Genomic DNA, 12,829 nt, shown 5'->3' with positions numbered 1-12,829 from the left:
GCTGTCTGAAGACGTTTCCATGGTCATGTGGCCAGCATGACTGAACATCGAGGTGCACGGAACGCTCTTACCTTCTTACCGAAGCGGTACCTATTTGTAATTTCTTACTTTTGAACTGCTAAGTCAACAGGAGCTGGGGCCAGAGACGGGACCTCACTCAGTCATGCGGCACTCGGGTCTCGAACTGCTGAACTACAGACCTTCCGGTCTGCAACTCAGTGTCTTAACCTCTGAGCCACTGCAGCCTCGTTACAGGTTCACTTGCATGTAAAAGCATGTTTCTTTTTGTGCCACCACCCCAAGTTACAAAACCCAGTGTCAAGGCTGCCTCTGAGCAGGTCCAAAGGGCAGAGCTTTCCAAATACTTTAGTCCCCCCCTGCCCGCCCCCATGCATGTTCTTGGCTTGTATGAGCAGCCTAGGCGTGTGAATAGGATTTTAATCACAGTCCTCTTCCTGAAACAGAAAAGCAACTTTATTAGTAAAGATTAAGCCAGAACACATACAAGGGAAATGGCTGTTGTGTCTAGTGAGTTCCGATGTCTGGAAATTGATATGAACATAACTTTAGCAAAGTTACCGCCGCTGTGGCTCAGGGGTTAAGATGCTGAGTTGCAGATAGAAGGTCTATAGCTCGGCAGTTCGAGACCCGAGTGCCGCATGACGGAGTGAGCGCACGTCTCTAGCCCCAGCTCCTGCCAGCCTAACAGATCGAAAGCTCCATCTCCTGGGAGTGCCAGGTCCCCGAGAGATTAAGTTTGCCTCTACTAGGGCCAGGGCATTTTCGGTGGCGGCTCCTACCTGGTGGAATGAGCTCCCAGAGGAGATCCGGGCCCTGCGGGACCTTATGCAGTTCTGCAGGGCCTGCAAGATGGAGCTCTTCCGCCATGCGTTCGAGTAGGAGCCGTAGCTGCCACTATTCTACCACCGAGGTGGCAAGTCATTGGCTGGCCTATAAGAACGGGGGCAAGCGGGCCCTGGCAGAAGTTTGAGACAGTGTAGTGGGAGACCACGCTACTGAGACAGCTGGCCACCCAACCTGGGGGGGTTGTCCCCATCTTGGATGATTAATATAGGTATAGCACCGTATTACTGGAAGGTTTTATTGTGATTTTAAATGTTCTATTTATTATATACTGTATTGTATTTTGCACTCGGCTTTGCCGCATGTGAGCCGCCCTGAGCCTTTGGGAGGGTGGGATATAAATCAAACTAATAAATAAATAAATAAATAACAAAGAACAAAGGCCGATTCCACCTTTTAAACCCTCCTGCATGCTTTGGTCGGCACCTTCCCCAATCCAGATTTTGGGCTTCTGCCCTTAGGGGAGATTACCCAAAACTCTTCCCAAGTCAAGGTTAGATGTCATGTACTATACACTCCATACCACAGAGCACGTTTTACAACAGTAATCTCTCCTCTCCCCCCCCCCAGCAGGTAAGCCAAATGGTCCATTTCCTGCTTTCTCTGACTTTCTGACACATTTGATACCCTTCCCTTGTGGAAATAAATGGTTCAGGGATTCTTTGGTACACTCCAAAGCACCCAGGTCTCTGAGCCCGCAACAATAACAGAGAAAGAGAACTCCTTTCACATGACACCTTATAGTAATATTTTCCGCTTTACTTTATCCCCTTTCCGTGACTCAGCTGTTTCTGCACCTCTCTTCCCCCCCCCCGTGCTCTGTCATCTGTCCATTCATCCTGTCATCCAACGTCCACTGGATCAGCCAGTGCTCCCTCTAAGCTGTGGAGTCTTGTGAGCAAAAACTCTGTGAGCTCCCGGCATTAAAGTTGTGAGCCAGCGATTAGGCTGCTGCATCAATTCATTTGCTCTGGAGCCCTCCTTCCTGAGCTAAGACAAAAAGGCGTGAGCCGGAGGCTAAAAAAACTGCGAGCTAGCTCACACTGACTCAGCTTAGAGGGAACGCTGGATACCACCCCAGGTTTTCCATTATCAAGCTAAAGGACTATCCACAACCACCCCAATACAATCTGTAGAGCACGATGTGTTTTGTTCTACTCAATTTGCTGATATTCTTCCACCTGGAGAGCTTCCCAATTACTGCTCAAATTTGACTGTTCCTCACTATGGGCTTGCCTTTATGTGGTTGCGCCTTAATGTCCCACCATCTAGAGCAGGGGTGTCAAACTCATTTGTTACGAGGACCGGTTCTGGCATAAAGGAGACCTTGTTGGGTCGGGCCACGTGTGTCTTAAAATGTAATGCCAGGTAGCGGAGATATAAACTTTATAAAGGACACAAACAAACAGGTTTGGGGTTGTTTTTTTTTACTTAAAATAAAAACATGCTTAAAACCGTGTCTGATCACTGACACCTCTTGCTCTGAATTACTGCCTCAAAATGTCTGTGCTGTTGCAATCTTGAGTATGCTGTTCAGGTGTGTGTCTGTAAGCTGCAAACCTATGATGACGCAGCAGCAGCAGCAGAACTGGAAGAAGAAGCAGAAGACAGCCAGTTCCACTGCGGGCCTGATAGAAGCCCTCCGGAGGCCTGATCCGGCCCCCAGGCCGCGTGTTTGACACCCCTGATCTAGAGTTTAGCAAGGGAGGTGTATTAAGACACCATACTCTGTTAGGGTATGTGACTGTGGTGCAGGTGATAGAGACAACCTGTATCATATGACCTTTGAATGTAATTACTATTCTGAGCCTAGAAATCTTTTAAATCTTCCTTTGCTCCAAAATATAGATCATATGAAGACGTTGCCTCTTTTATTAGAAGATAATACCAGACCTGTCGCTCTTTTAGCTGTGACATTTTACGCAGCATCTGTAATACGTTTTGGCAGGTTTTCAAATGAGGTCTAGCTTCTCCTATATTTTAGCAATCTGCTTAAAACCAATAAGGTAAGAAGCAGTACGAGGTAGATAGATAGACAGAAACAGAATTCATTTCCTTGAAGTACTAGAACTCCTTGAAGGCCTAGAAGTCACTTTTAGCCCTCTGTGGGTGTGTTTTTATGTGGGTATATATATATTCTTAATCTTTGCTGCTGAACACTGGCCAGAACAAGGAAGTTTTACACAACCCTCAGAAGAGTCTGAGCAGCAGGTCCACAGAGGAAATGGTGAATCTTAGAGATGCCAGAGAGGGTGGAATTGCCTGTCAATTTCTTGTATTACTCATTATTTTTATTTTTTAAAAAAACAAAGGCTGAAAATTAACTTCCCAGTGTGAGCTAGTCCATCTCAGATTTTATTTTTCCCTTAATATAATCCCTTCATTTGCTAATCAGAGTGTACAAAGGGGTTGTTGTCCTCACCACTTATCCAGGTTTAGAGACATTCTGTTGTTTTGACAGAGTCTCGTGAGACAGCCAGTAGCTTAAGAAATGGCTGATGTGCATGGTTTCTGGCCCATCCGCATAGACTGGGAAGCCTGAAATAATCTGGGAATCCCAGATCATTAGTTTAGGAAGGGATTGCAGGCTTCCCCCACCCTATCCAGACTGAGGATTGGTTTTACTGCTGTTAGAGAGGAGCCTGTCTACCCCTGGCTGTGGGGTGCCCATGCCCAGTTAGCTGGGCCTCTGGGGTACGTAAACATTTAAGCTATTCCATTCATTCTTTCTGTTGAAGAACTTCCCTCATGAGAGGGCTCCTTTTTGCTGACTGGAATACTTTGTGACAAATTCATGGGTTTTCAGAAAAGCTCTGGTGCTGTGCAAATCCTTACCCGTGCCTCTTTCTCACCCATGAGAGAGATGGTAAGCACAAAATGACCCTCCTAGGACTGCACACTGTGACAAAGGGCTTTTCCACGTTCTCATTTGCCTTGCTGGTAGGTTCTTGTTTCTTTGGGAGGTTTTTCTGTGTGTTCTGCGTGTGCTTTGCGCCCTCTAGTGGTCAGTTTAATATTACACCGGTTTATGTCTGGCATAAAAACCTGCCGTTTAACTCTGCAGGGAGATATGCTGGACATAAAGCGATGTAATATAAAATTGACCACTGGAGGGAGCAAAACACATGCACAACAGAACAACCCCCCCCCCAAGAAACAGGAACTTATAAGCGAGGCAAATGAGAATGCGGAAAAGCCCAAAGCTGAATTTTCTGTTCTCTTTTCTCATAACTTTGGAAATTTTTACAGTGCCATGTTTCCAGTCTCACCCATCCACTTCTTTTGTTTCCTTATATATTTTATGTTGTCTGCTTTACGCCACCCCCACCTTGGAACTCCTCCACACCATTACCTTGCAGTGGCTCCTTCTGGGAGAGGTGGAAACCTGACCAGCTACAGAGTTCCTTTATTGCTGATGGCAGTCAGTGTCCAATCCCAGGTCAGTCTCATCTTGAAAGGAAGCCTGTGGTCCCTTTCTCCTCCCTCGCCTGATCCTTTTAAGCCACTTTGTGATCTCACTTGCACAGAATCCTAGGGAATGTCAGCCAATGCCAAACGTTGTTTTCATGATGCCACTCCGAACTGCTGCACCACTTTCATCTGATTTGATTTTAATAAGACCACCATCTCGTTCTGGTGGAGTTATCCGTGGAAGAAACGGGAGGGTTCATGTTGAAACCTGTGCTTTGCTAACCTTGGCGCTTTGTGTTTTTCTTTCCCTGTGCCTTAGGCAATCTCGCAGGCGTGGTTCTGAGCATTAATTCCAGGGAGATGCACAGCTACCTGGTTACCTGATGTTCACAACCGAATACCTAGACAAGACTCTTCTTCCACTGGGTCCCTCCTTTTCCCTCCGAAGATGTAACTATGGGTGGGAAAGAAGATCCTTAAATTGTCTTGAAGACAGATGCAGCCGTGTGCCCCTTGGAAGAGAGGGAGATCATACATCATGGCTGATGACTTTTTTCTTACACCTCAAACTAAGATAGCAGATCTGTAGCCCTAGACACACTTGCAAGCCCCCTTTTCTGTCTCCCCCTGCCCCTTTAGTTCTCGGTCTACATTTAATCCAATGCATACAGCACTTCGCTCACTCTGGTGGTGTCAAGTAGAAGGCTTCGGTTCTTGAGCCGTGAAGACTGGGCTTAAAAGCAGCCGGCCAGCTGGGAGAGAAATCTGGTGGAAATGGCTAACTGTGATTGCCAGGCCTGAAGACTCTGGAGATGATGCAGGCAGAAGAAATGTGTAATGATTGCTCTACTAGCACCACTTTGGCCCCAGGTCAAATCCCGATTATGACGTCTGGTTCAGAACATCATATAAGGTGATGCTAAAGTGTGGGGGGGGGGAAGTGTATCAATACTTCTTGCACATGTCTCCTTCAGCGTCCGGAAGCACCGGGCTTTGCTTTATGCCCCGTTTCGGTTCTTTCCTCTCCAGACTCCAGTCACCCCCTTCTGTAGGACGGTATCATTAGACGACCTGGTAATTTGCATCCCACATAATTATATAGTCTACAGCTTGGGCTGCCTTACCTTCTTTTGGTCTCCAAAACAGCAAGTGTAATTACTTTTTTTATTTCTGTAACCTTTTTTGTATCTTTTTAAACTTTCTATTTTTATAGTGATACAAGCATTCCTGTCTCAGGACTATGCTGTCAAAGCCGCGTGTTTGGAACTCTCTCTCTCTCTCTCTCTCTCTCTCTCTCTCTCTCTCTCTCTCTCTCTCTCTCCTTCTTCTTCTTTTCCTATTTCTTCTGTGGGGTTGAACAAATGGAAATATATATATAATATATATATCTCACTGCCTTGGATGTGTTTGACAATCTGGTGGATTAAATTTGGGAATTAACTCCATTTAAACGATTGCACTTTCTCAAAAATCTTGCCCCTGAAGGTGCCCCGCGTCTCATTCCACGGCCTGGCGTTGAGCTGCACCCTCTTTCTGTAGGTCAGCACAGTTGCCCTTTGTTGTTGACGCTCTTTAGAGGACGCACAAATCCAGCGTTGTCTCTGCTCAGTTCTACCCCTGGTGGCTTTCCTGAGCGAGATCTGCAAGACGGCAGCATCCAGTGGTTTTTCCTCTGAGACTGCTGTGTGGGAGGTGAACCCCAAGGCTGCTCTGAGCATCTTTCTAATTTCCACACCTTTTGAGAACAAGTCGTAGGCGAGTGACTCTGATTATTATTTTTTGAGATAGGGTGAAAGAATACTAATAGACAGCCATGTATTAAATAAGAAGCAGTTGTGTGTCCCTGTGTAATAGTTCAGGGGTGGCCAGACTGTGGCTCAGGACTCTTTCACACAGTCTTATTTAATGTTTATCAAAAAGCAAATTTGCATATTTTGTGATAAAAACGTGTGCGTGATATTTGTTCATGTCTTGGTGTCGTGGTTTGGTGTCGTGGTGAAGTGCGCGGACTCTAATCTGGGAGAACCGGGTTTGATTCCCCACGCCTCCACTTGCACCTGGCTGGATGACCTTGGGCAAGCCGTAGCTCTGACAAGAGCTGTTCTTGAAAAACAGCAGTTTCTGTCAGAGCTCTCTCAGCCCCACCGAACTCACAGGGTGTCTGTTGTGGGGAGGGGAAGGGAAAGGAGTTTGTAAGCCGCTCTGAGACACCTTTGTGTGAAGGGCGGGGTATCAATCCAATCTCTTCTTCTTCTTCTTGCGGCTCTCAAATATCTGACGTTTATTCTGTGTGGCCGTTAGATTGAGCAAGTCTGGCCACCCCTGATAAAGTGTGTATTAGATTATGTCTCCAAGGAACCGATCTATTTATTGCTGAAAGCACATTCCAGTTTTCCTTGTTGCTATGTATTGCCCTCTTCGTGTGTACGACAGCATATCTTACAGCATATTTTGTAGAACGAGCCAAGCACAATGCTTTCGAGGACTGATTCTCTAAGAGGGGGATGATACTTACGGGAATACCTGGCAAGTGGGGTTGGCCACCTGCTCAGGACCTCCCTCCATCCAGAAGACCTAATGCCCTGCATGCGCCTTTGATTGTAGCAACCTCTCCCTGTGGCGCTACCAGTACGGAGGGCAACAGCGGCTGAGGATTGAGAAATCCTGGATATGCTGAGTTCCAAGGACTCGACAAAACAAAGCAATTCCTTAAAGAAGCATTTCTTTGCTTTGGAATCTCTGGAATCGTTGCGCTGTATAGTAGAACTGCTTGTAACAGAGCTGCGAATGAAAGCATCACAACGTCTCCAGGTCAAATGGTAGGAGGAAGAACCCTGCCCCATCCCCCTTTGGAGAGCAGTTCGAATCCTCGAAACCCTCTAGGGAAAAGGCAGGTCTAATCCCTACACAGCTTCAGAGCGTTAAAAACTCTGCACTGTTCTGTCCTACACCTCAGGCATGAGGAGGCCTCACTGGGCTTAATGTCACTCTGAATCCTTTCAGGGGAAAATTCTTGGGAGCACCGAATACGAAGTGTTCGTCAATCAGCTGCCGACTCATGTCATTCTGACCGAAAACTATTAGGACTGCCTAAATGAAAACTTTGCCCCAGATATTAGGGACATCGGGGAAATCCCGCAAGTGGGGGAAAAAAATCACACACACACCCCAAATCAGAAACTAAATCAAGAGATTTTAGTTTGTTGTTTGGTCCTTACACACTATTTGAGTTTAGCATGCCTTCGTCTGGCACTCATATGCTTATAAGACAGAATACATTCTTTATTTTGTAACCATTAGTCACCTTGAATTCTGTTGCACGCATGGAACTCCTGCGTCCTGTTTTCTTCAATGGGAGGAGGAGTTCCGTGTGCATGTTATCTCCTACCCCAAAGTCTTGCCTGTATGAAAACCCTGGCCTGGGCTGATTGAGGACCGTGCAAAGCTCTGTTTGTCTGATGCTGTAGGTGTTGCTGGATCTCTCTCTCAATCTCTCCCCCCCTCTCTCTTCCCCCCTTCCAAAGAAGATGGATAAGGGTGGTGTACAAGGTGGAGAGGTTGGGTCTTGTCTCTGGAGGAAAGTTCCCATCAGATCATTTTAAATAATGTAATATTTATAGGGTGTTTCTGTGTGTGTGCGCGTGTTTTGTTGTTTTTTTGCTTTGGTACAATACGTTTTACTCCACTGTTTTGAGAGCAAGGCATTTTCTGCTTTGATGGAAGAGCACTGGGAAACTGTATGCGGGTCTCTGGTTTGTTCCCCTAGCTTAAAGCCAGCAAGCCGAGCATGACGCCGTCTCCCCTCCCCTGGACGAGAGTGGTACAGGTCCCGAGGTTTTTTTCTGGGCAAGTCTGTTTGTGAGCAAGGAGGCCAAAGCATTGCTGTTACTGGTCAGTCAGTGGAGGCGGGGATGGTCTGTCTTCCTTTTTAGGAACACGGGAATTTTACTTGCTTGAGCCAGTTTGGTGTCGTGGTGAAGTGCGCGGACTCTAATCGGGGAAAACCGGGTTTGATTCCCCCACTCCTCCACTTGCACCTGGCTGGATGGCCTTGGGCAAGCCATAGCTCTGATAAGAGCTGTCCTTGAGAAAGAGCAGTTTTTGTCAAGAGCTCTCTGAGCCCCACCTACCTCACAGGGTGTCTGTTGTGGGGAGGGGAAGGGAAAGGAGATTGTAGGCCGCTCTGAGACACCTTTGGGTAGTGAAGGGCGGGGTATAACCCCCTCTCTCTTCCCCCCTTCCAAAGAAGATGGATAAGGGTGGTGTACAAGGTGGAGAGGTTGGGTCTTGTCTCTGGAGGAAAGTTCCCATCAGATCATTTTAAATAATGTAATATTTATGGGGTGTTTCCATGTGTGTGTGTGTGTGCGCGCGTGCATGTTTTGTTGTTCTTTTGCTTTGGTACAATACGTTTTACTCCACTGTTTTGAGAGCAAGGCATTTTCTGCTTTGATGGAAGAGCACTGGGAAACTGTATGCGGGTCTCTGGTTTGTTCCCCTAGCTTAAAGCCAGCAAGCCGAGCATGACACCGTCTCCCCTCCCCTGGACGAGAGTGGTACAGGTCCCGAGGTTTTTTTCTGGGCAAGTCTGTTTGTGAGCAAGGAGGCCAAAGCATTGCTGTTACTGGTCAGTCAGTGGAGGCGGGGATGGTCTGTCTTCCTTTTTAGGAACACGGGAATTTTACTTGCTTGAGCCAGTTTGGTGTCGTGGTGAAGTGCGCGGACTCTAATCGGGGAAAACCGGGTTTGATTCCCCCACTCCTCCACTTGCACCTGGCTGGATGGCCTTGGGCAAGCCATAGCTCTGATAAGAGCTGTCCTTGAGAAAGAGCAGTTTTTGTCAAGAGCTCTCTGAGCCCCACCTACCTCACAGGGTGTCTGTTGTGGGGAGGGGAAGGGAAAGGAGATTGTAGGCCGCTCTGAGACACCTTTGGGTAGTGAAGGACGGGGTATAAATCCAATCTCTTCTTCTTCTTCTTCTCCTTGAGAAGGTCTTGCTTGCATGCAAGAAAATATCCCCCCCTCCCTTTCTTGCAGGGTGAAATTGCCTGTCTTGAGTCGAGGCGGAGGTTGTCTTAAGAGCTTGCAAAAAGCATTTAAAGGGACCCTTTAAATGCTTTTTACAAGCAGGGGCCACCTGCGCCCGAACTGCAAGTGGGGAATTCACCGCTTGCAGTTCAGGCATGCGGCCAGCGGCCACCCCTCTCCCTCCTCCCCTGCAAGTTTTAAAGACCCCCTCCCCGCTGATTGACAGGCCATGTGCTCCAGCTGATCAGCTAGAGGGCTCTTTAAATCTTGCAGGAGGGAGGGAGAGGGGGGCGTGTGCCAGCCCCTTCTTCTCAAAAGCATTTTAAAGGATCCCTTTAAATGCTTTTAGGAAGGAGTTTTTAAGAAGTGGGGGACCTATAAGGAAGGGGGCTGGCCCTTTAAGGAAGGGGGCGGAGCCCCAATAGCGCCACCGTAGCTATGGGCCAGATGAAAAGCTACCTCGGGAGGCTGCAATTTTGAGTGGATTGTGGGAAGCGCTATTCAGTTTAACCCTTCTCATGCTGGCTGTTTTTCTGCTCAAAAGGGCCTCCCTGATGGCTTCCCCCCATCCATGGGGTTCCACACAGGCTGCTTGTCATTATGGAAGACAGGGTCTGGCCTCCCCCCCCCCCACACACACACACCTGTGCAGTGTCTGGTTTGAAGCATGGACGGCTTCAAGAGGGAATTAGGTAAGCATATGGAGCAGAGGTCCATTAGTGGCTATTAGCCACAAGGTATAGATACGGACTCTGGGGCAAGGGATGCTCTGTCTTCTTGGTGCTTGGGGGGGTCAACAGTGGGAGGGCTTCTAATGTCCTGGCCCCACTGGTGGACCTCCTGATGGCACCTGGTATTTCTGGCCACTGTGTGACACAGAGTGTTGGGCTGGATGGGCCTTTGGCCTGATCCAACATTGGCGTCTCTTATGTTCTTATGTACCCCTCAGTAGGAGCCAGTCTTTTGTCATGCAGGCGATTAACAGCATTCTCTGTCACACCCCAAGGTTGATGGAGAATTCCTCACATCTTCCAACATTAATTTACAAGTTGACTCAAAGGCAATGCCCCTACTTTGACATTATGAGTATGTTCCGATACACTAATAATCAACTGTCAGGGTCTGTGTGAGTCCCGTTTCAAAGGTCAGGGGGCAGAACAGCCCGCTCCATGGCTTAAAAGTTTGACGCCAGTGTTCTTTGCCAGAACAGTTTTGTCCTTGGACAGAAAATGACCGAAGTAATAACAATGCCATAATGCTTGCTTTTTTAGGCATACCAAAAGATAAACCTTAGGGAAACCTTAAATCTGAGATAAATCTAAGATTGTTTTGATTTAAATGGGGAGGGGAGGGAGGGTTTATGTTGCATTTTTGTTTGCCACTTAGATAAAAAGTGGAAATTCAGTGATTGTCAAAATGGTGGGTTCAGGTGGCCGGCCATGTTGGTCTAAATCAGGAAAACAAAGTCTGAGTCCTGTGGCACCTTGAAGGCCAACTAAGTTTTATTCTGGGTATAGTGGTGAAGTGCACGGACTCTAATCTGGGAGAACCGGAAAAGCTTTTCCAATAAACAAAAGCTTATATCCAGAATAAAACTTCGTTAGGCTTAAAGGTGCCACCGGACTCAGACTTCGTTGTATCAAAATGGTGATGAGGGATGAAAATAACCAATTTATTTACCAACAGGTGCAAATCTAGGCAAAGTTAGTCCCACTGATTTCAGTGGGAGACTTACAGTGCAGTCTGAAGCAAGTCCATTGAAGTGCATCACTCTACTTAGGTTTGCACCATTAACCCAAATCTGAAAAGTGCACCGTGTTGTACGTTTCGTTGTTTCATATAAGCCACTGTTAGTTGCCCAGACAACCAGAGAGGAGGGGAAGGTGCGGAGTCAAAAAAGGGCCACACTTGAAACCTTCCCCCCCCCGCCCCGTGGGCTGCCAACACAGTTCAGAAATGCTTCAAAATGTAGAAGAGGGGCCATGAAATTTCCGTGTCTCATTTGTCCACGGCAGGCCTGTAGAGCGCTCAGCCAGATTATCTATATCCTGATGGTTTTTATTTTTAGAATCTGATTAAGTCAGGGCGTGTGTGTTTGTTTCTTGTGAGGTTCCTGGCACCTTCCTAATTAGTACTTCAGAGGGAGAACAAAACTGAACATGTTTTTGAAAGGAACTCTGCCATGGTGGGCGACATCAGCAAACAAAGGCTCTCCCGCTGCTGAAAGCACTCTTCAATTGCTCTGTGGATGTGTGAGGTTTCCTGTGGATTTCACAGGCAGACGCTTCTACTTGCTGTGATCCCATCTGCTGATTAATTAGGAACTTCCTGTCAGATTGTTAATAAGGGGTGCATGCAGCTCAGTTCCTGGAAGTTCAGTCTCACTGAATTCAACTTGATCTAATTCCAGGCCAGTGTCGAAAGGGTTGCATCTCTGACAACCAGTACGCGGCTTAATGGCAGAGCTTCTGCTTGGCATGCAGGAGGTCCCAGATTCAATCCCAGGCATCTCCAGTTAAAAGATCTGGCTGTAGATGATGTGGAAGACCTCTGCCTGGTGACCCTGGAGAGCCACTGTCGGTCTGAGTAGACCATCCTGACTGCGATGGTCTGATTCAGTAGAAGGCAGTTCCGTGTGTTCATGAGTCATGGAGGAGATGCTTGGGAGTGATGCAGGTGAGCCAACGACTTCTGGCTCCACAGCAGTCATGGTTACGGAAGCACCCCGATGGTTAAAGACTCCATTTGGGAAAATCAGATTCCAGGCAAGTTTCAAGCAGCTCTTGGCTACTTCTTGCTCACTGTTGTTGTTATTCAGTTGCACAGTCGAGTTCGACTCCAACTCTTCCCATGGACCACATCACGCCAGGCTCTCCTGTCTTCCGTCGACACTGACATTGTATTGATATTATAGGACAACCATTAGGATTACAGAGATAACGTGTATCTGAAGAACTTTGAGCATTTGAAAAAAGTGCTATATAAATGCTGAGTCCAGAATAACGCAACAACTATAATGTGCAAAGGGCAGTGGGAGGAATCCTAAGCAGGTCTACTCAGAAGTAAGTCATGTTTTATTTAGTGCTGGGAGCCCCCCCCCCCACACACACACACTGGCAGGAGATGGGACTTATTGAAACAGTGATCTTCAAATGCCACTATCTCACTTCCCACTACATAAACAGAAGTGACTTCACCTCATCACAGAATGTTCTAGGATTTACCTGAAACCCTGTGGTAAAAAACACGGTTCTGGGTGAATCCTAGAGCAACCCGCAATGTGGTGATGTCACTTCCAGTTACATAATTGGAAGTGATGTTGTGGCACTGGAAGATTACCATTTCCCACCCCCATTCCCCACCCTATTATGTAGGGTTGCCAGCCTCCAGGTGGGGCCTGGGAATCTCCCGCTTTTACAACTGATCTCCAGCTGACAGAGATAAGCTCCCCTGGAGAAAATGGCTACTTTGAAGGGTGGACTCTATGGCATTGTACCAGGCTGAGGCCCCTCCCCTCCCCAAACCC

At 47.4% G+C, this 12,829-nt stretch overlaps 1 protein-coding gene across 1 annotated transcript in view; it reads left to right on the top strand.

Moving 5' to 3' along the window:
• The window catches only part of SORCS2 (sortilin-related VPS10 domain containing receptor 2), a gene marked incomplete at its 5' end in the record, with an annotated part of 92,216 nt that extends 87,303 nt beyond the window's left edge, over positions 1-4,913 (top strand). The window contains one exon of the mRNA XM_015406426.1: positions 4,607-4,913. Coding sequence (XP_015261912.1) covers positions 4,607-4,659 — 53 coding nt within the window. The remainder of the gene's footprint in view (positions 1-4,606) is intronic.
• Positions 4,914-12,829: the final 7,916 nt, after the last annotated feature.

The sequence above is a fragment of the Gekko japonicus genome, unplaced genomic scaffold, assembly GCF_001447785.1.
Source record: "Gekko japonicus isolate JY-2015 unplaced genomic scaffold, Gekko_japonicus_V1.1 scaffold3279, whole genome shotgun sequence".
Lineage (NCBI taxonomy): Eukaryota > Metazoa > Chordata > Lepidosauria > Squamata > Gekkonidae > Gekko > Gekko japonicus.
The sequence above is the reverse complement of the archived record's forward strand: the minus strand, read 5'-3'. Positions and strand labels throughout refer to the sequence as shown.